Genomic DNA, 23,940 nt, shown 5'->3' with positions numbered 1-23,940 from the left:
TCACGATAGTGAGTCACTCTGTCTGAAGCCTCGTTTGGTATCGAACGGTTCGGAGAGGTCCTTTCCGATCCCGACGGAGCTTTTGGTGATGCTCAACGTCAGTTTACATAGCCGTAGGTCTTTTTCGATACCAGACGAGGTTTCAGACAAGGTGACTCACTCTCCTGTGATTTCTTTAACCTGATGCAGGAGAAAATAATACGAGCCGCAGAACAGAGAAGGTACAATCTTCTATAAGAGTGTACAGCTACTGGCGTACGCCGATGATATCGATATTATTGGAAACAACACCCGCGCCGTTAGCTCTGCTTTCTCCAGACTGAATAAGGAAGCGAAACGTATGGGTCTGGTGGTGAATGAGGACAAGACGAAATATCTCCTGTCGTCAAACAAACAGTCAGCGCATTCGCGTCTTGGCTCCCACGTCACTGTTGACAGTCATAACTTTGAAGTTGTAGATAATTTCGTCTACCTGGGAACCAGCATTAACAGCAATAACAATGTCAGCCTGGAAATCCAACGCAGAATCACTCTTGCCAACAGGTGCTACTATGGACTAAGTAGGCAATTGAAAAGTAAAGTCCTCTCTCGACGAACAAAAACCAAACTCTACAAGTCTCTCATCATTCCCGTCCTACTTTACGGTGCAGAAGCGTGGACGATGTCAACATCCGATGAGACGGCACTAGGAGTTTTCGAGAGAAAGGTTTTGCGGAAGGTTTATGGTCTCTTAAGAATTGGCAACGGCGAATACCGCAGACGATGGAACGATGAGCTGTATGTGTTATTCGACGACATAGACATAGTCCAGCGAATAAAAAAACAGCGGCTACGCTGGCTAGGACATGTTGTTCGAATGGATGAAGGTGCTCCAGCTCTGAAAGTATTCGATGCAGTAACCGCTGGTGGAAGCAGAGGAAGAGGGAGACCTCCACTCCGATGGAAGGACCAGGTGGAGAGGGACCTGGCTTCGCTTGGAATAACCAGTTGGCGCCAAACTGCCAGAAGGAGAGATACGTGGCGCGCTGTTTTGGACTCAGCTATAACCGCGTAAGCCGTGTCTACGCCAGTCAAGAAGAAGAAGAGGTCTTTCAATGGGTAGGTTTTTTTTTAAGTGATGGGTCTCAAACCCTACGCACAACCGCATAATCGGGTTTCGCCTTCTCACTTTAGCTCGCTTCCAGACGGATGTCTGTTGGCTACCCAAAGGATATTTGGTCTAAAACCGGAAGTCGTGAGCTGCTTGAGTCATACGCTGCTTAATCGTTCCTGGCCACTCCCAAGTGAATAACAATCAGAAATTTTTCCTCACATGCGTGAACTTCTACATATGGTCCCATCGTGTATGAGATAGTACAGATGATAAGAGTGGAAATAGAAGGATTATTGACACCAATCGATAAGTCTCAGGAACCGTTAGGAAGCTATCATAAAGATCACGTAGGTCCATTAACCAAAACCAGGAAACAATACAACTACAGTTGAGCGATTTTAGACGGGTTTTCGAAGTTTGTATAGTTATACCCGACCAAGTCAATCGGGGTAGAAGAGGTGGTAAAAAAATTAGAGAAACAGGCGTAAATTTTTGTAAATCCGAGGCGGATTGTGACAGACAGCAGGGCCGCTTTTACGGCAAATGCATTCGAAGACTATTGCAGCAAGCAAGATATACAGCACTTATTAATAGCAACGGGTGTTTCCCGTGGCAACGGTCAAGTGGAACGAGTCCACCGTATAGTTGTCCCAATGCTCGCAAAACTGTGTCAGAGCACCAACTACTTGGCTGTCCCCGGATCGAATCACTCGCAACCAGATCGATCATGTTGTGATAGATGTGATAGATGTCTCCAGTGTTTTTGATATGCGTACGCTTCGTGGTCCCAACATCGGTCAATTATCCGAGCTGCTGAATGACAGTGAAAGTACAACACCAGGAGATGGCGAACCCGATTCCCCAATCGACGACGATGGAACAGATTTTCCATTGCCCGACCGTGAAGAAATTCGAATAGAAATGACCCGCTTGAAGAAAAACAAGGCGGCGGGGGCCGATGGATTGCCGGCCGAGCTATTCAAATACGGCGACGAGGATCTGATAATGCGCATACATTAACTAACTACTCTGCCAAATATGGTCAGAAGAACGCATGCCCAACGACTGAAACCAGAGTGTGATATGCCTTATCCACAAGAAAGGTAATACCGCAATCTGCGCCAACTACCGCGGTATCAGTATTTTTTTCTGTCTGTTTTCAGACAAGGCGACCCTTTATCGCGTTATTTCTTTAACCTAATGCTTGAAAAGATAATTCGCGCTGCAGATCTTAACCATACGGGCACTATCTTTTTCAAGAGTCACCAGTTATTGGCCTATGCCGACGATATCGACATTGTTGATTTTATTTCGGATGCTTTTTCCCATATTTGGGCGCCGAACAGAGCGACTGACTTTAGTACTCCAGCTAATAGTCGCCTTCTGTTTTGGTTTGGCCCAGGATTATTGAGCATTAACCGGGACAAATCTCTACACAGTTTTGTAGCTTTTCGCATGTGTCAGCTAAGCGTGTCTTAAAGGACATCCTTCCATCAAGAATAATACCAAAGTATTTAATTGCTGGTTGTGTGGTGATGCTTTCCCCCTTTGGGCTGAACGTGGCAACTTCGCGTACTTTTCTTCCAGTCATAAGTAACGCTTCAGTCTTGCTCTCTGCTAGGGTCAGTCCGTGAGTTTCTAAACAATTGAGTATTGTCCTGTTGGTTATCGTAACTATATCAATTATGTGTTTTGCTATAACCACAACAGCAATATCATCTGCAAGCCCAATGATATGAACGTTTTGGGGTACTTGGAGTCGCAGTACTCTATCGTACATTGTGTTCCAGAGTATCAGCCCAAGTACAGAACCCTGGGGTACTCCACCAGTGACTTTAAAGTTCTTTCCTCGAAATAGCTTATAATTATGTTTTAAAGCTAAAGAGGCATGGAAAAGGTTTTTAGTCAAGATACTATGGCAGGATACCAAGTTAAAGGCATTTTTTACATCGAGGGTTACAATCTGTACTGTCCTGTTCCTCCCTTCCATCTTTTTCCACTTATAGCCCGTTCAGCCAGGGTTTTTACTAGGGTTACGGCTGCGGTTGTGGATCTTGCCTTCTTGAATCCAAATTAGTTTAGGGATAGTCCACCGGCATCGTCGATTGTCTTGTTTAGCCGTTGGCATAGCCGTTACATAATCCGCTCAAGAACTTTCTAAGCTGAATCTAACAAGCAGAGTGGTCGGAAGTGGGACGGTCTTTCATTGGTTTATTAGGTTTTGGCAGTTATATAGTTATATAGGATAGGTAAGGTTTCCATTTTTATACTCTCGCAACAAAGTTGCTACGAGAGTATTATAGTTTTGTCCACATAACGGTTGGTTATATCTTGATGAAACTTGGAAGACGTATTTCTTGGCACCATCGGACCACTGCCACGCCCACAAAATGTCGAAAATCGAAAACACTTAAAGTGCCATAACTAAGCTATAAATAAAGCTAAAATTTGGTATGAAGGATCGCACTATGACGGGGCATATGTGGATGTAATGTTTTTGGGGAAGTGGGCGTGACCCCGCCCCTACTAAGTTTTTTGTACATATCTCGCAAACTACTAAAGCTATATCAGGGAAACTTTCTAGAGTCGTTTATTTTAGGTACTACCTTATACAGTCCAAAAATGAAAGAAATCGGATAATAACCACGCCCACCTCCCATACAAAGGTTAGGTTGAAAATTACTAAAAGTGGGTTAACTCACTTACAAAAAACGTCAGAAACGCAAAATTTCACATAAGAAATGGCAGATGGAAGCTGCAGTCAGATTTCTTTACAAAATGAAAAATGGGCGTGGCATCGCCCACTTATGGGTCAAAAACCATATGTCAGGAACTACTCGACCGATTTCAGTGAAACTTGGTTTATAATAGTTTCCTAACATCCCAATGATATGTTGTGAAAATAGGCCAAATCGCTTCACAACCACGCTTACTTCCTATATGCCAGAACTTTGAAGACGAACTGAATCGTTTACTTTACAATATATAAAGTAAGCACTAGTGAAGATATCGGTGCAGAACTTTGCACAAATGCTACGTTTATAGTGTGGCAGCCTCATTCTAAAAATCGCCGAAATCGGACCATAGGTTTTCAAGGACCCATATATCGAACATGAGGACCTCGGTGCTTCTAACCTAATATTAATGCTTCTAACTTTCAATGGACTTTATACAATATATATGACGAATATGTGGGCCAAATTGTGTATTTTATAATATTAATAAAGTTAAATAAATAAATTGCGAGAGTATAAAATGTTCGGTAACACCCGAACTTAGCCCTTCCTTACTTGTTTGAAAATAGTTTCGCTTAGGGCTTTTTTTTGGACAGTTTTACTGTCTTCTTATCAGGCCCTTTCGGTGGATAGAATCCCCAGGAATTTTTGTTCGAGTGGATTGCAGATCGTGGCGTCTAAGAAGGTGTCTAAAGGGAGAGCTATAAAAATGCGCTCATCGCGATTTAAATTTTCTGTGAAACTTCGCACAAATAAATAAATATTTATAAAGTGTTTATTTTTTATTTTTTACTATTGTATTTGGTGACTTAAGCAGAGCACCAGAAAAAACACGTCACAACACTAACTCACTTGTATCATAAACTTTGGGTGTAAACCAGTGGTCGGCAATGCTTGGTACAATTGTGCCGACTCAGATCATACATACACTTATACGCTAGACAGACGTCAAAGTTATTCCCGACTAACTGCGCTTTTAATCAGTTCCAATTTTGTGGGTGACAGACGGCAGCAAAGCGAGTTATAAACTCCCACAACAGCTGATTGGCAATAATATTTCCATTTTGGTGAAATAAAATTGGATAGAAAGCAATTAATGCGGTTGTTAGCCGCACAAATAGTACAAAATCACTAATTATTAAAAAATAGATATAAATACGTTATTATTATTACTTCCATTTTAGAAAAAAATAGCGTGCGTATGTTTTAGTTTACATTTAATTGAAAAACATCTGTCTTCTTCTTCTTGACTGGCGTAGACACCGCTTACGCGATTATAGCCGAGTCCAAAACAGCGCGCCACGTATCCCTCCTTCTGGCAGTTTGGCGCCAATTGGTTATACCAAGCGAGGCCAGGTGCCTCTCCACCTGGTCCTTCCATCGGAGTGGAGCTCTCCCTCTTCCTCGGCTTCCACCAGCGGGTACTCCATCGAATACTCTCAGAGCTGGAGCACTTTCATCCATTCGAACAACAAGACCTATCCAGCCTAGCCGCTGTTTTTTATTCGCTGGACTATGTCTATGTCGTCGAATAACACTTACAGCTCATCGTTCCATCGTCTGCGGTATTCGCCGTTGCCAATGTTTAAGGGACCATAAATCTTCCGCAAAACCTTTCTCTCGAAAACTCCTAAGGCCATCTCATCGGATGTTGACATCGTCCACGCTTCTGCACCGTAAAGTAGGACGGGAATGATGAGAGACTTGTAGAGTTTGGTTTTTGTTCGTCGAGAGAGGACTTTACTTTTCAATTGACATCTGTCAGTATTGCATATTTTCATTCACAATAGATAAAAAACGGCCATTTTTAACAATGTTGCCAACGAAAATGCCACGAACTCCCATTAACTCTCTAAAATTTTGAGGATTAAATGGGAGTTAGTAAACGGAGTTAACTGAGATAACTCTCGAATTAACCCCGATTAAAGCTGTTATTCCGAGTTAACGCCGCCGTCTGTCAGGGGTACCCTCTATCGTTCAGTCGTTGTCGAACCAGCAACGAATGAACATCGCGCATGGCTATGGCCCTTTGCATAAGTGCCCTGGCGGAAGGCCTTGCTGTTATGAATGTTGTTTGATGCTATGTCTTACATATAAGGTTTTAAGCTGTTTAAAGACAGCAAAGATATGGCTTTTATGATCTAATATATTTGTTTTAATAATATAATAACTAAAATAAATAATTGAGGATAAAAATGCAGGTTTTATTAAAAATTTGAAAACATTCTATAAGGTTACAGAGTTCTCATTGGGTATATTTTCTTTCGTTCTCAGCTACACAGTCACAATTCCTTTCGTGCCGTTACACTTGTCACACGACATGTTGTTCAAACATCATTTCGTTGTAATCGTTGAAGAGAACGGACATGCCATCAGAAGAGGAAATTCTAGCGCTACTTGTTATTTCGGTATGCGCTGAAACTGAGAAGCCAAAAAACGAAAGCAACGCTTTTGGTGCAAAAAATTTATAAATATTTTTACTGGTGGGTTTCAGTTCTTTCAGATGCTAAAAACAAGGGAAAATATATTAAAATTTGAATTTATGGGCGATTTTTTTACAAACAAAAACTCACTTTTTTGGAGATGCTAAAAACAAGCGAAAAAAATATTAAAATTTGAATTAGTGGCGGTTTTTTTACAAAAACAAATTCTCGGCATATATCGGCTAAAGAAAAAGTTGTAATAAAAAAATATATATAATCCTTGGTTTATTAACTAAATAATGTTATTGCAAAGAAGTGTGCAAAATTGTAACAATATCTCTTCATACATTTTTGAAATATCGTGTCGCGCCTTGATGCGCACACAACCTTTCACTGCAAAATTGAAGCAAGAATGAGATGCACACCACACTATACACGTTGCTACCCGTCACAACGACGAACACAAAAATTGAATGATTTCAATTTTGTTCATACTTGTATACAGACTTAAAATTTGATGTGCAAACCATGCTTTACACGATGGGACGGTATGCCATACTTGGCATGTAGTACAGACAATTAATGCTTAAAATCCCTCCATTTCGTATGATGGATTTACTCTTTACATTCTATTGCTGGGTATAGAGTTAAAAAAATCATTCCCATTGCAAAATACTATGTTAACAAAGCAATGAATCGGCTGGCAACACTTCTACAAAAAATGAATTCCACAAATTCCAATAGTGTAGTACGCAGAATATGTAGTTTTGTTATTGCTTACAATTTGCATATGTTTTTTTACATTTGCTGTTTGCTTCTGACTTTCGCGAAATAATAGTAGTTAACAATTAGATTGTTGCTACTTATAAATATAAATATACTAATTGTTTATTGCATTCTTTGTAAGTGTGTGCATAAATAGGTACCCTTTTAGCGTGTCAATATTGTTGTTTTGGTTTTATAGTGTAATCTATGATATCGGGGATGAATGAAGATTTGTGTGTTTTAAATCTAACAAATGTTTTCAATGCAATGATTCTAATTCACTTTCAATGATATTATACTGCATTAAATTTTAAGAACTAAAAGTGGTGAAAGTGCAATCTAATGCTATGATTTTCAACATATAAAGTCATTGAACATTCACAAGCAAATATATGTACGTACATATTTAGATACTTTGTTAATATTTACATCTGTATTTGCGCGTATACATGCTTAAACATTTATTCTTTGCCTTAATTCAAAAATCTATGAAATATTATCTAGAAATTTGATTTATATATCAAACAATAATATACAGATCATAGGATACACAAATTCTACAATGTTTTTATCATAGTTGTATATATCTATATATTTTATATGTATATATATATACTAATATAAGCTTGCTTTTTTCTTATGTAGTTGTTTAACTTTAAAAATAATACCAAGTAGCGTGATAGAGAGAATAAAAATGATATCGATCGCTCAATAACAATATTTGCTGGTCTCCAACCTATCCTCAAAAGGACCGTTCTCACAACAATTGGGTTAAGATAACCAGAACCGACCGAATTAGAATCTGTCAACTTGCAGCATTTATCATATCAGTCATGAATTTTGATAGTTTTCCAATATATGTATAAAAAATTTTATTTTGTAAATAATATACAAAAAGTATTATTTTTTTTGCAACGTGGGTAATGTTAAAAAATTCTTCCATTTAGAGTGATGGTAAGCCAAACGTGGTATTCCCATTTCCGCTAATAAAGAGATAATGAATGAAAATTTAGTGACATAACACTTCCTAAAATACAATTAATTATCAAATTGCAAAAAAAAAAATGCAGGGGACTTATTTTTTAATGATTACTAAATTAAATGAAGTAAATTTATATATCTTTTTATTTGTTGTAAATTTGAGTAGAAATACATATATTAATGATTGTATAATAAAGAGAATCACAAATATTGATAGCACTTAGTACTTACCGATCCAATTTAAGTTAGATCGTCGAAATGGCTGCCCATGACCGGATAAAATCCGGGTCAACTATTACTTTTGATATTACAATCTGATTTACATCACCTGTAAAATGGTTATTGACGGCAAAAAAGGTTTTAAAAATCAATACCCAACCTCTAGATAGAATTAAATGTTAAAAAATGCGAATATTTATACTCCCCAACATGATACACCGATCATAAATGTTGTATATATCAAATGTTTACACCTAGCTGTGGTTTGTTACACCTAATTGAGATATTATAATATTTATAAGTGTCGAAAAGATAGATTAGCCAGGAGACCGTTGCGTGTCCTCCGTCTGACTCTTCATCCTCATCTTTTCGCATACACCCATCTATCATCCCATATTTTCCCAAAACAGTAAATAACCAACTTAACCGTGAGTAGTTCAAACGTGAACACTTTATAAATGTATTAACAATTTTTAAGAACCTTTAAAATTGTCAATATTGAAACAACTAAAGTAATGTTATTGTTTTCCATTTCTTTTTGAATAATTCATGCACAAATTTAGGCAATGGTTTTAAAAATGTTAGAATAAAATGAACGGGCAATACTTCATTCATATAAAACTTAATTGCCATTTAGGACCAATCTTTTCGAATAGTTAAATATAAGAAATTCTGAATTTTAAATGTTTAAAATTTTGTTCTAATGAATTTCATGACAACGCTCTTCATCTATCTTTAGTCTAGCGGCAGGAAACGAAAAATTTTGGAACACATCGGAAACATATCGTTCATTTACTTGAATAATGTCGCAACTCAAAAAAGTCGATTTTTCAGGAGAGCGATTTAAAGTTTTCAATTGTCTCTTATGTTGAGCATAAATGGACCAAATAGAGAAACTAATGCTTTTTCTTGGGCATAAACGTAACCCACTTTGAATTATGTTGATATTTGTGAAAAATATAAATCAATTTCGTTGTCATAAGTTAAATATGTCGTTATTTCTGAAAAAAGCAACATGAAAAATTTAATTACCTTTTCGGAAATATTGTTCTAACACAAAATATATCGTTCTTTCTGAAAAGAAAACCAAATTCACCTTATGACAATACGTGTTGTAACACAAAATATGTCTTTTTTCAGAAAAAAACATCCCTAATTCTGGCAAAACTGAAATGTATCGTTGTTGTGGTTAAAAAAAAAATGCAACATAACAACATAGATGACCATCATTTTAATTTCGATACACGATACAAGGCTTGCTGCATAGATGCATAGATATCAGGGCGAAGTTTGGTCCTGAAAATGTAGTATATGTTCGAAATATACCTTAGCTTTGCCTTATATACTTATTACTATAACTTTGACGCTAAGAATAAACATTAGTTCTCTTTCTCTATATATACATAAAATTATTATATATAATATAATTATATATATTAAATAAGTTATATATATTATAGTTAGGTAAGTTGCTGCTTAACCCAAAAAAATAACAGAAGAGAGCTTTAGCTGATGGCATGAGAGCTGTTAATTCTGATGGTGGAATTTTAGCTGGCAAAAATTAGCTGCCGTCAGTTGTAGAATCAGCTGTTGAATCAATGTGTAAATCAGGGCTGCTTTTAGAATTTGCTTAGATTTTGTTTTCTTTAATGTTGTTGTTGTTGTAGTAGCGGTTATCCATCCCTGCCGGAAAGGCCCAGGAAACGTGCTGTTTCGACAGGGTTGGACCAAAGGGAAACTGGTGTTAGATCACTGTGTAAATGTGTCTCTGGTGACATCAAGAGACATCCTGTAGCTGTTCGGATTGCGGTGTTTTGACACGTCTGTATCTTCTTCTGCTGCGTGCCACTGCATCCAGGAGACCATACCGGTGCTGCATAATTTACGACCGGCCGGCCGATAGCCTTGTAAGTGGCCAGCAACGTTTCTTTGTCCTTTCCCCATGTGCTACCGGCTAGCGACTTCAGGATTTTGTTGCTGCTCTGTACTTTAGTGACTATCCCGGTCGTGTGTGGAGTGAAGTAGTGCAGACTGTCAAATGTGACTAACAAAATCTTGGGATTGTTCACAGTTGGAATTGGTGTGCCATCGACGTGAATATTAAGACTTTATCTGTACTCGCAGAGAAGAATCGAGAAAGTTCGAGGAGGTAGCTGTTCACTTTCGAACACATGTCATCGATGCCAGACTTTTTCTTTAATAGTTTTTATTTGTTGAAATAAATATTATGTATTATTTAAATAACGATGAAAACACATATTGTGAGTGTTACTAAAGTGAATTAGAATTTAATTTAAACGAATATATATAAGAAAATATACATAATATGTATATCAAATATTTTTTTTTTTTATTTTAAAAATGAATTCATTAGTTATTGTTTCAGTTTAATAGAAAATATTATATTGATTAGTATTTAAACTATAATATGACGTGCCAAAAACAGCGCTCAGATGTTTCCTTGATTATTTCTGCTAAATTTCTAATTTGAAATTTATTTTATTTATAGGCTAAAATGTCAAAACTAATCGATACGAATTATGAGGACGGTTTGATGTTATCTGGATACCAAAAAAAATTGAATACGATGAAAAAAAAGTTCTTCGTATTATATAGAGACACTGCCCAAGAAGGCGCTCGTTTGGAATATTTTGATAGCATGAGAAAGTTTAAGTCTGGTACAGCTCCAAAACGTGTGGTAAAATTAGAGAATTGCTTTAATATAAATCGGAGATTAGATACAAAACACGACTATGTAATAGCACTCGCAACGAAAGACGGTGGTTTGGGCATAGTTTTAGAAACAGAAGCTGAAATGTTAAAGTGGCTACAAGCGTTGCTTTCTCTTCAACGTAGCATTACAAATAAAGCAGATATTTTTATTCCAAAATTTGGTAAGTAAAACGTGTTTAGCGATTATTTATTTACCTAATTACAAGGCTAGGTATCATTAAAAATCATTAGAAACCAACATTGTTAATGAAAAGAACTTAAGAGTACATATCAAAATAATCATAGGATATAAAAGAATCCTTTGCCCACTCCATGTGTTGGTAGGCACTTTGTCCAATAAGACATTACTGCCCTTGACGACACCAGGACTAGGACATCAAAAAGGAAACTAGAAGCGCCCGGAAATTGGGGATCTTCGGGGGAAAACTGACAATGGCTCTTCTTCCAAGGAACGACATTACCAAACGGGTATATTTTGAGAGACAATTGAGAATAGGTCTGAGTAACAAGAGGGAATGAAAGGATTCCTATTTAAGGAATTCTGAAGCGGAAACACCCAACAATGGTGCACAAATGGGTCTAATACAGGAGATGGGATAGGTGCCGGATTAATGGGACCACTCCTCAAGCTGTCAGTACCCATGGGACAACTCCGCAACATCTTTCAAGCTGAGGTCTATGCCATTAGCAAATGTGCTCAGTTCATAACTAATATCATTAGTGATAGTCAAGCGGGTCTCCAGGCAATATCATTCTTTGAGATAAATTCGGGACTCTTTCTGGACTGGATTGAACAAAAAACTTTAACAGGTTTTCTAATAATAGCAGTATAACGTTGAACGAACTTGCGGACCAACTGAAAAAAAACCTTCGCTACCAGGCCGGTAGCTCCGGCAGAGGACACAATAGATATAGAAATATTTTTCATACATAAAATTATTGCCTAAAGTAAATGAAAACCGTTTAGACATTCCCCGACTTCTAACTCGACTAAATGCCGGTTATATCGGTCAATATTTAATATTGTAGTGAAGTTAGCGGACATGTTCTCTGGTTATTTAGAATGAGACATGAATGAAACCATCCTAGACCTGAAGTCACTAGTAGACTTCATATATCCAAAATATTTAATTTCGACGCGATTGACTGAATTATATCGGTATTAGTGCAAGATATCACAATAAAACTAACCATAAATATTTCTATTAGGATTATCGGTATGTGGTTTCCCATGGGGTTAATGTGTTGAATATAGGATAGTAGTTTGAACTTGTGATTGTCATTGCGATATTTAGTAAAGAGTTCTTTTAGAATTAAAAACGTGCCAAATATGATTTTAGTGATTCACAAGTTCGTCGAATATGAAACATTTTCTGATATAAAGTTTTGTTAACATCTGTAAATATTTATGCTATTTATAAATAATTCCTTTTTTAATATTTCCCTAACATTTATATTTTTAGAACACGTTTGGCAAGTGGTTGTACAAAAGAAATGCTTGGCGGAAGAAAGGAAAATTATCGGAAACTATCATGTGTGTTTAACGCCAAAGTCTGTCACATTTATAAGAATTGGTTCGGGAAATTCATCATCAGGCTCTATCAGATCCACGGATATACATATTCCCCTAAACACTATTAGAAGGTATGGGATCGAAATAATTCGACAAAAATTAAGTTTATTATAATTTTTATATCCTATCTGTTAAATATATATATATGTATATGTATGTATATTTATACAGAAAACGGCTATATACATATAATTATGTTAATTTTTCATTCACGAGAATAGAAATATATCCATATATCCATTTAGGTGAATAAACAATAAACAGCTGTTCGAATAGCTCCAGAGAGAAATAACAGTGTAAACATATCTTTCAGAGTTGTAATGGCTTATTCAAATTTTACTTGCACATATAAATATGTTGACAAATAGCACGGACTTGTGAATTCCCTAACTATATTTCAGTTAAACATTCTACAAGTCAACAGTAATGTGCTGAACACATAGAAGACGACAAGCGACGAGCGACATCTGTCAAATATTAAAATACACGCGTTCTTATGGGCACAGATTTTTTGACAACAGCACGACTACGCGACAACATGCTTGTAGTTGTCGTTGTCGCTAAATTAAAAATGTTTCTAATTTTGGCGAAGATAATGGGCAGCTGTAGAGTTGCCACTAATATATGAAAAGTAAAATTATTAAAAGTTATAACAAATATGACGTTATTTTGCCAGCAGAAACGTAAAATAGCTTTGATATATCATTTATAATAACATTCGATTATTTAAAACAAATAAATCGACAATTTTTACATTTTTTGCATAAATAATTTCACTTTTAACAAAATATGTAAATTTTATTGAAGTGAAAGATTTTAGTACGGCAACAATGAAATTGCTGTTTGATATGTCGCTGCCGTCTTCAAAATGTTCAAGACGCTGGCTTCAAAGCGACATTTGTGTTCAACCGTCGCTACGTCTCTACGTCGTATCGTGTCGTCGTCTTTGTGTTCAGCACTTAAGTGTGTATATTGATTTAATCAACACTTGTTTGATATATTTGAAAAGAATTTCGTTCCTATTTAGACTGTACATATATCGAAGAAGAAATACTATACGAGTATTTGCGTTAACCATTTCTCATAGACTATATTTATGCTAATTATAATTACAATAGCCTTATAAACTATATAGTAAATATGAACAATGATTATTTTACAACTCCTATTTTTAATTATTATTTATTTAATTGCAGATGCGGAGAATCACATTGCCTTTTTTACATGGAAGTTGGACGGCAATGTATAATAGGACCTGGAGAACTGTGGATGGATACAGAAGATCCTTTAGTAGCTCAGAGTATGCATAAAATGATATCAAGGTATTGTTCAATTTTACTCATAGTGGTACTCATTTAATGTCGCAAACAACACAAAACAGCTATTCATTTTTATTTTAACTTGAATTTTATTTTGCGACAATCTTGTAACTATGCGAGACTATTTTCTTTTTGATAGAAGAAAACTATCGCAAGTAAGGGAAAGGCCAAAACTTCATAATAAAAATATACTTTACATCCTAAATATCATTATATGTATTCGATTGGTCTATCTTTGGGCTTGTCAAAAATTTTACATGTGAAAGCAACAATAATGTTATCTACTTGTAATCGTACAAGAGATTATGCGGTTACCCCATTAAAAACTTCATCGCCGCTTGCGTTAGCGCTATTTGTTTTATATGTAGACTATTATGTAGACATATTTAGACTATTCACAATGGTAAACATGGCTCAAAGGACAATGGAATTTTATTTATTCTTCACTTTAAATAAATTATAATTCATTAAAGAAAAAGTAAAGCAAGGACGCAACTAAACTAAAGAGTAAAAAAATGTTTGCGCAGATTTAAGTATTTCTGTCTAATCTGTTTAAATGTTCGAGGATGGGCTACTTTTTCTGTCATCAAAAGCAGATTGACCATAATGCTCCGACACTTTTTGGCACATATGGTAATGACTGTGTACGATTAATCAATTTTTGTCCGTTTATTAGATATGATTTGAACCAAATATTGACAAATTCAGTGTCCGTATCCAGTCATTGGATCGTCCGGTTATAGGAATGGTTTTTGCATGAAAATATTGGGCCTAATAATTGAATCTGCAGCGAGACTATTTTCTTTTTGATAGAAGAAAACTATCGCAAGTAAGGGAAAGGCCAAAACTTCATAATAAAAATATACTTTACATCCTAAATATCATTATATGTATTCGATTGGTCTATCTTTGGGCTTGTCAAAAATTTTACATGTGAAAGCAACAATAATGTTATCTACTTGTAATCGTACAAGAGATTATGCGGTTACCCCATTAAAAACTTCATCGCCGCTTGCGTTAGCGCTATTTGTTTTATATGTAGACTATTATGTAGACATATTTAGACTATTCACAATGGTAAACATGGCTCAAAGGACAATGGAATTTTATTTATTCTTCACTTTAAATAAATTATAATTCATTAAAGAAAAAGTAAAGCAAGGACGCAACTAAACTAAAGAGTAAAAAAATGTTTGCGCAGATTTAAGTATTTCTGTCTAATCTGTTTAAATGTTCGAGGATGGGCTACTTTTTCTGTCATCAAAAGCAGATTGACCATAATGCTCCGACACTTTTTGGCACATATGGTAATGACTGTGTACGATTAATCAATTTTTGTCCGTTTATTAGATATGATTTGAACCAAATATTGACAAATTCAGTGTCCGTATCCAGTCATTGGATCGTCCGGTTATAGGAATGGTTTTTGCATGAAAATATTGGGCCTAATAATTGAATCTGCAGCGAATTCGATTTCGATAGGATAAAGATTTTCGATCGAAAATTTTCACGCAATCATTGATTCTGTCGATATACTGCTTTACCACAAAGTGAGAACGTAAAACCTTCATCGACTTATTTGATAAATTAATTTTTCTGTGCTTTTTGCTTCGTTAAAAAAAAAAATTGGAACTGACCTCCTCATCGTGTGAACTTATGCAAATTTAGTTAAATGAAGGGTTTTGCTTGATATTCGCTGTTTTAGATATTCGTTGTACGGTTTTGTTATTTTTTTTGTTACAAAGTTAAAATAAGTATCACACTATAAATAACCCATAATATGTATGTATATACAGACAATAAGAATTGCCATGCAAATGAGTTCATGAGTCCAGTTGGTATATTTTCATTATTTCAAAGAAAAAATAAAAAATAGGTGTCCAAAATTTTTAATATTAAGCTAAGGACTGTATACAATATTATTCAGGTGCAAAAAAAAAAATAAAATATTCTTTGGAAGAACTCTAGACGCAACTTTTCAGAGCTTTCATTTTGGGATTTTTCTAAAATATTACAATAAGTAGATAAAAACCCCAAAAATTTGCCTACAAGAGATGGGAAAAAATAAAAAAATTGTATTACAGCAACAACAGTAACCATGAGGAAGTGAGAAAAGAGTCAGTACTGGTCCCAAGTAACGTGGAAAAAGCCACCGCTTTCTGCCATTAAAATTAAAAAATGTATCAAATTCCCTATAGATGATTATAATTTTTTATATTTTTTTTTATATTTTTCCCCAATCCTTCAGACAAATTTTTGGGGTTTTTATCTACTTGTTGTAATATTTAACAAATATCGCAAAGCGAAAGCTCTGAAAGTGTGCGTCCAGCGTTCTTCTAATGCAGTATATTTTATTGTTTGCCCCTGAATAATATTGTAAATAAAAGTTTTGGACACCTATTTTTCATTGAAATAATGAAAATATATCAATTGATTAAATTTCTCGTGAACTCATTTGCATGACAATTCTGATTTCCAATTAGATCTGTGCAATTCAAAACATGAATATATGCCAGAATATTACCAGAAGAACACGTGTTGTTTTTTTTTTTTTGTGTATGAATCTCTCTTCGATTTGTGCTTGCATTTTGCAAAGAATTGCAAAGACAATTGATTTTTTGTTTTTTTTTTGCTTATTCGAGGCCTATTTAATGTTTTTGTTTTTACTTGTATTGCTTTTTTAACATATTCTATTCTATTACGGGTGGATGGGATCATGTTCACGTAAGTGAGAAAAGTTTTTGATTGGCATTCACTTGGGAGTGGCCAGAAACGATTCTTCTTCAAGCAGCTCACGACTTCCGATTTTAGACCAAGTATCCTCTGGGTAGCTAACAAACTAAAGTGAGAAGGCGAACCCGCTTCTGCCGTTGCGCGTAGGGTTTGGGACCCACCACATAAAAACGAAGTTCCAATGAAAAATCGAAGAAAGTCTCGGATGAGAGAGACACCCCCCTTTTGATGACGAACCCTGCAAACGTTTTAAGGATAATGATTTAAGGGCATGCACCTGGAATGTCCGGACCGTTAATTGGGAAGCGCAAATTTGGTGTTGGATTTGTGGTGGAAGAGAGACTCCGTCGCTGAGTCCTGGCATTCACCCCGGTCTAGCCACAATCCGCATAAAAGCGAGGTTCTTCAACATATCGCTTATTTGCGCCCACGCCCCAACGGAAGAGAAGGACGATGTGACCAAAGATACTTTCTATGAGCCCCTAGAACGCACCTATGAGCGCTGCCCATGTCAAAGTCGTGCTTGGCGATTTTAATGCCAGGGTGGGTAAAGAAGGTGTCTTTGGCACAACAGTCGGAAAATTCAGCCTCCATGACGAAACATCGCCAAACGGCCTGAGGCTGATCGACTTCGCTGGGGCCCGAAATATGGTCGTCTGTAGTACCAGATTCCAGCATAAGAAAATACACCAAGCTACTTGGCTGTCTCCTGATCGAAACACGCGCAACCAAATCGATCACGTTGTGATAGACGGAAGACATGTTTCCTGTGTTGTAGACGTGCGTACGCTCCGTGGACCAAATATAGACTCGGACCATTATTTGGTTGCAGCGAAGATACGCACTCGCCTCTGTGCAGCAAAGAACGCCCTTCAACAAACACAAGGAAGGTTCGACGTCGAAAAGCTGCAATCGCAACAGTCAGCCACGAAATACTCTACTCGACTTGCACTCCTGCTCTCTGAGAGCACTCATCAGCATCTCGGTATAAGAGAACTGTGGAATGGCATCACAAACTCACTGCGTACCGCTGCAGCCGAAACAATTGGATTTCGGCAACGACAAAAAACAAGCTGGTACGATGAAGATTACCGTCTCGCCGCGGATAGAAAACAGACTGCCTACCTCGCAATGTTGCGATCGACCGCAACACGAGCGGGATGGGAAAGATACCGAGAGCTGAAGAGGGAAGCGAGACGCATTTGCAGACAAAAAAAGAAAGAGGCCGAAATGCGTGAGTACGAAGAGCTTGAGAAGCTGGCAGACAGAGGGAATGCTCGAAAATGAAAAAATGAAACGACTTAACGAAGGTTTCAAGACCGGAGCATCCTCATGTAGAGACCAAAGTGGTAATCTGGTAACCGAAGTCCAGGGCATACTGGGATTATGGAGAGAACACTTTCACTGCTGAATGGCAGTGAAAGTACAACACCAGGAGTTGGCTAACCCGATTCCCCAATCGATGACGATGGAATAGATGTTCCATTACCCGACCATGAAGAAATTCGAATAGCAATTACCCGCCCGAAGAACAACAAAGCGGCAGGGGCCGATAGATTACCGGCCGAGCTATTCAAATTCGGCGGCGAAGAACTGATAAGGTGCATGCATCAGCTTCTTTGCAAAATATGGTCGGAAGAAAGCATGCCCGACGATTGGAATCTCAGTGTGCTCTGCCCAATCCATGAAAAGAGAGATCCCACAATCTGTGCCAATTACCGTGGGATAAGCCTCCTAAATATCGCCTATAAGGTTCTATCGAGCGTACCGTGTGAAAGACTAAAGCCCACCGTTAACAAACTGATTGGACCTTATCAGTGTGGCTTTAGACCTGGAAAGTCCACAACTGACCAGATATTCACCATGCGCCAAATCTTGGAAAGAGGATCGACACACACCACCTTTTTGTCGATTTTAAAGCTGCTTTCGACAGCATGAATTTGGTATTCCCGCCAAACTAATACGGCTATGTAAGTTGACGTTGAGCAACACCAAAAGCTCCGTCATGATCGGGAAGGACCTCTCCGAGCCGTTCGATACCAAACGAGGTTTCAGACAAGGTGACTCACTATCTTGTGTCTTATTTAACTTGATGCTGGAAAAAATTATACGAGCTGCAGAGCTAAATAGAGAAGGTACAATCTTCTATAAGAGTGTACAGCTGCTGGCGTACGCCGTTGATATTGATATCATCGGAAGCAGCAACCGCACCGTTTGTTCTGCTTTTTCCCGCATGGATAAGGAGGCGAAGCGAATGCATCTGGAGGTGAATGAGGACAAGACGAAATATCTCCTGTCATCAAACAAACAGTCAGCGCACTCGCGTCTTGGCTCCCACGTCACTGTTGACAGCCATATCTTTGAAGCAGTAGATAGTTTCGTATACCTGGTTCCCATCAACAACACCAACAATGTCAGCGCAGAATCACTCTTGCCAACAGCTACTTTGGACTGAGTAGGCAATTGAAATGTAAAGTCCTCTCTTGGCGAACCAAAATCAAACTCTACAAGTCGCTTATCATTCCCGTCCTGCTTTATGGTGCAGAAGCTTGGACGATGTCATCATCAAATGAGACGACACTATGAGTTTTCGAGAGAAAAATTTTGCGCAAGATTTATGGTCCTCAGAACATTGGCAACGGCGAATACCGCAGATGATGGAACGATGAGCTGCATGAGTTATACGACGACATTGACATAGTTCAGCGAATAAAAAGACAGCGGCTACGCTGGATAGGTCATGTTGTCCGAATGGACGAAAACACTCCAGCTCTGAAAGTGTTCGATGCAGTGCCCGCCGGAGGAAGCTGAGAAAGGGGAAGGCCTCCGCTCCGTTGGAAGGACCAAGTGGAGAGCGACCTGGTTACACTTGGAATCTCCAACTGGCGCTCTCATCGATTCGGCCATAACCGGCTAAACGGTTCAAAGCCAATCACATACATTACTAGATATATCTTATAATAATACTGTAAAAGAAAAATCATAAAAAACTATACCTTTGTTATAGAAATGTAATGTCAAAGATGACAAACTGTACATGTGATGCCTTTACACATTTCTATTCATCCAGTTCTGTCCTGGACTGGAGAGCCTACACCGTTTGACTATTGTGAAATTTCTTCCCAAAATGTATTTACTTCGGCTGAGAAGAAAATTCTTTCGCTATTTCGCTTTTAAACATTTGATTTAGCGGATCAATGAATTCGTCGTAAAATTTTTTGATCGTATCGAACCATTTTTCGATCGGTACGGATTCAATGATTAGACCCATTATGTCAGTATCTCACATTTTGACCGATATATAGGGTATACAGTTTCTGCAATTTCCAGCTCTTCTGTAACATATTTAGTATAAAATATATATTTAATTTGTTTCTTGGTAACAGCACTTTATAGCTTTAGATTTTTGCTTAACGGTATTTTGTGGGCATGAACATGGTACGATTTCACCAAATCCATCTTTTGCATTTAATCTAGAAAATATGAAATACTATAACATGAATTGAATGTAGTACTGATTATCATGGAAAATTATCGACACCGTTTTGTACCCATTTTAAGTCCACATTTTCCGAATATGAGCGTCTCGTGACTATGGCATATTGATAGATATGTACAGTGAGCAAAAAATTTTACGTACAAACCTTTTTCAAACATTCATGGTCTGAAAATCTAACTAAAACAAACCGTAATCGCATTTTTTTTTCATAAAAAAAAAAAATAGAACTGAAAATCACAACAAAGTTTACGTACATTCCTGGTTTTGGTTTTTTACATGGTAAACGTAAAATCCTAGGAGCAATACAGGCATATCCAAGATAATCAGCACCAGAAATATAGAAGAAAGTTTTGCGCAGTTCAGGGTTAATCGTGCATCCTCAAATAATTTGAAATGTGCTGTACAAAAAACTTTAAAATCAAAATTCAATAATTTTGGTTGGTTTTTTTTTCGTTTTTTATACAAAATTAATGATAAATCTAATTGATTTTCCTCGAAAAAACAACATGTACGTAAACTTTTTTTGCAAACTGTATGTTCCTTAATGGAATTGAGTAGTAATAGTAATGTGATATAGTGCTTAAAAATACTAATTTCTGTCGTCGACATAAGTATTTTAATGAAACATATTTGCGACTATTGATCCAAGCTTTAGTGAGCGTTAAATAAAGCGGCGGAAATTATGCTTAAAAATATATTTTGTATTTTCTGTTTGTGGATTTTTTGCTATATTTATTTCACCATTGTAACTAGGTAATATAATACAAACGAACAATTTGTTTTTATTATTGTATCATACAAATAAATTAAGGATGCTCTGCGTGTATATTGTGGAGTGTCTGGCTACTCCATAAGGTGGTGTGGCTTTGCTTCGAATATACCGTGGTGCATTGACGGCGCATCTTAGAATTTTGTAAGTGAAATCCACATGCACTGATTTAGTTTCGTTTAATTTTATTTGCCATTTTGATGCCCATTCATATATTTTGTTTAAGTTTTTTTTTGAAAATTGATGCAGTCTGTGTTTTACCGACAGACGAAACAGCTGTGTCATCGACAAATGCTGCTGTAGTACAATTGTCATCGTTAGATAGATCACACGTAAAAATTAAGAAGAGAAGTAGAGGAGTATTTCCTTTAAGTCAGAGTACATACATTCCGTCAAATAACCGGAAATTCTCAAATTACTTAGTAATTAACAAATTATAATTAGTTTGTGTGAAATTTTACAAAAGTTTGACTTGTTCATAATGACGCCGTAAACAAACTAAATGACACATAGCAATACAAATTGACATAATAGTGGCTGACAGTTGTGCCAACCTGGGAAAACAATTTTTGAATAGTTCGCAGCGGGAAAATTTAAAATGAGAATTCCCGGTTAGTTATTTGATTGAATGTATCTCCATGTTTAATTAGAAAAAAGAGGTCCGAAAAGTATAATTTTAAAATATTGTAATATTCTGTTGGAAAAGCACCTTAATTGTGTATAGGAGTCCGCCATGGTCCGAACACACTTTTCTTTCTTCAAAAATATTTTCAATAACTCGAGTTATTCTATGCACTTGGTCAATAGTGGAGTGATTTTTTCGAAATCCGAATTGATGCACCGGTATTAGCTTTCTCGCTTCTATTATATTTTTAAGATGAATAGCAAGCTATTTTTCCATAAGCTTTGAAAATATTTGCAGGAGAGATATGGACCGATACGAAGTTACATAATGTGCTGGCTTTCCAGGTTTATTGAACATAATCACCTCTGCAGTTTTCCAGTAAATAGAAACGTATTGTAGATGAAAAGTAGCATTCATTATAGCAGTAATTGTACTTATAATTTTTAATATATTTCTAATATTCCACTGGTAATAATGTCAAACCCAGGTGATTTTTTTGATCAGTAAAATAGTTTAAGGGTGATTGATTATATAACCTTTTATTGGGAGAATTACAAAAAACAATGAAAAAACAAGAGTTCGAAATATATTCTTTCATAAACAATGGATACTTTTTATTTAAAATTAGATTTTAACAGTAGTTACGTAAAAAAATTGAAGATAACTGGACTTTATTTAACTAATTAGTCCTTCCAACCGTGCTAGTCAAATTAATCTTCTTACTACTTCATATATTTACTTGATACTTTCTGTTTTGAATTCTCTTTTGAGACGAAATTTCGGTCTCCAATACAGAAGCCAAACTGCAATCTTTGCAACTGCGCCTTTTTGAAAATCGACTGTTTTGGTTTCTCTTCAATCGCACAATACCCAGATTCAATAAAAAACGCGAATAAATTATCGTCTCGATATATATAACCGAATATGTATGTAAACGAAATGGTTATGATGGCTTTTATATTAAAAATATATTTGAATCGAAAAATCTATTTGAATTTCTGTAATATAAAATTCGAATGTCAATAAAAAAAAAACTGGAGAAAAACATATAAAAATGAAACAATATTGTCTACCTCTTGCGTTGGTAAATATCTGCTACTATTTACAACTTTTTGAACAATTTTCTGGATAAATTTCGAAAAAAACATTATTGTTTTGCTAACGCAGAAGGATTGTCAAAAAAGAGTGAGAAAGCTGTTTACTTATCAAACCTTTTATAATTGAATCATGGGAGATATGTATGTTTTTTTATTATTTGATAGACACTTTCAAAATAGTGGCGAAGTGATTTACATAAAACTGTATCATCATTAAATTTATCGTTTTTGGTGATATTCTTTATTGTTAATGCCCCCTTTAATATTTTCTAAAATAACTTTTATAAACAATTCTGAAATGCAAAACTCTAAAAGTTTGTGCGATAAGAATAAAATACAGTGGAACTTCCATAACTCGAATATCTCCATAACTCCAACACTTGAATTGGCAATAGCGTTTAGAAGCCAAATTTCATACAAATTTCCTTCACTAACTCGAATTTCTATAACTCGAAGTTCTCCATAACTTGAACTCTTGAAGTGGTAATAGAAGGCAACTTTCATACAAACTTTCGAACTTTTTGATCAGGGTATAACAAAATTTCAAATTTTACTGTCGAGGCAGAATTTTAATAGAGTCCCTCTATATCGTATGGAGGCGACCAAAAAATATCATATTACACTTATGGATTGCATAAATCATGTAACAAAGGCATGGGACACAGGCGGGAAGAGCCAAACAAAAGCAAACTGCAACTAACAAAATTACAGAATACATGTTTTAACATATGAACATAAAACTTTATACAAAGTAAATAAATAAAACTGGGTATAAATCTATATTTTACAGCTTTTTGAAAAATTTTATGTTTTAATGAAAATTCTACAACTCGAAGTCTCTCTAACTCGAAGTTTTTTTGTGGATTATGGTGATTCGAGTTAGAGAAGTTCCACTGTATATGAAATAATATTATAGTTTTTGAAATTAATTTTGAAATATTTATTTATTAATTTATTTATTTTTAGTGCAATGTCTGCTAAAACAGATGTTATTGGAGATAACATTAGAAAGAGATCATCTTCCGTTACAGAAACATCTAAGCCGATAAGTTTCATGGACACAACGAGCCTTCGCGCGGAAAATAAAATTTGTAATATGAATCAAACAGGTAAATTATGTACATAACATGTTATCAAATTCGATAAACTCTTAATGTAAACAATATAATACGAGTAATATTTTATTAATAGAGTTAATAAGTCTATAGTCTCGCAACATATTGCAAAGTTAGATATAGAGTTGTATATGCCAATGTGATCAGGGTGACTAGGTTTGAAATCCGGATGTCTGTCCGTCTGTAAGCTATAACTTGAGCTCCATAAGAAGAATATATATATATATATTTGGCGTAGGAACCGCTTTAAGCGATTATAGC

At 36.1% G+C, this 23,940-nt stretch overlaps 1 protein-coding gene across 4 annotated transcripts in view; it reads left to right on the top strand.

Moving 5' to 3' along the window:
* The first annotated feature begins 6,975 nt into the window (after positions 1–6,975).
* Positions 6,976–23,940, top strand: part of LOC105220094 (insulin receptor substrate 1) — a 43,034-nt gene continuing 26,069 nt past the window's right edge. For 2 of the 4 annotated variants that reach the window (XM_054227971.1, XM_054227974.1), the window contains exons 1-5: positions 7,679–7,970; positions 10,726–11,110; positions 12,413–12,593; positions 13,719–13,844; positions 23,531–23,673. In XM_054227971.1, the coding sequence (XP_054083946.1) occupies positions 7,968–7,970; positions 10,726–11,110; positions 12,413–12,593; positions 13,719–13,844; positions 23,531–23,673 (838 nt within the window). In that variant the 5' untranslated portion in view covers positions 7,679–7,967. Of the gene's footprint in view, positions 7,154–7,215; positions 7,411–7,678; positions 7,971–10,725; positions 11,111–12,412; positions 12,594–13,718; positions 13,845–23,530; positions 23,674–23,940 lie in introns of those variants that run through there. The other 2 variants (XM_054227973.1, XM_054227972.1) reach the window with 2 other exon arrangements.

This window comes from Zeugodacus cucurbitae, chromosome 3 (genome assembly GCF_028554725.1).
Source record: "Zeugodacus cucurbitae isolate PBARC_wt_2022May chromosome 3, idZeuCucr1.2, whole genome shotgun sequence".
Classification (NCBI taxonomy): domain Eukaryota; kingdom Metazoa; phylum Arthropoda; class Insecta; order Diptera; family Tephritidae; genus Zeugodacus; species Zeugodacus cucurbitae.
Note: the sequence above shows the minus strand (reverse complement) of the source record. Positions and strands in the feature narration are given on the sequence as shown.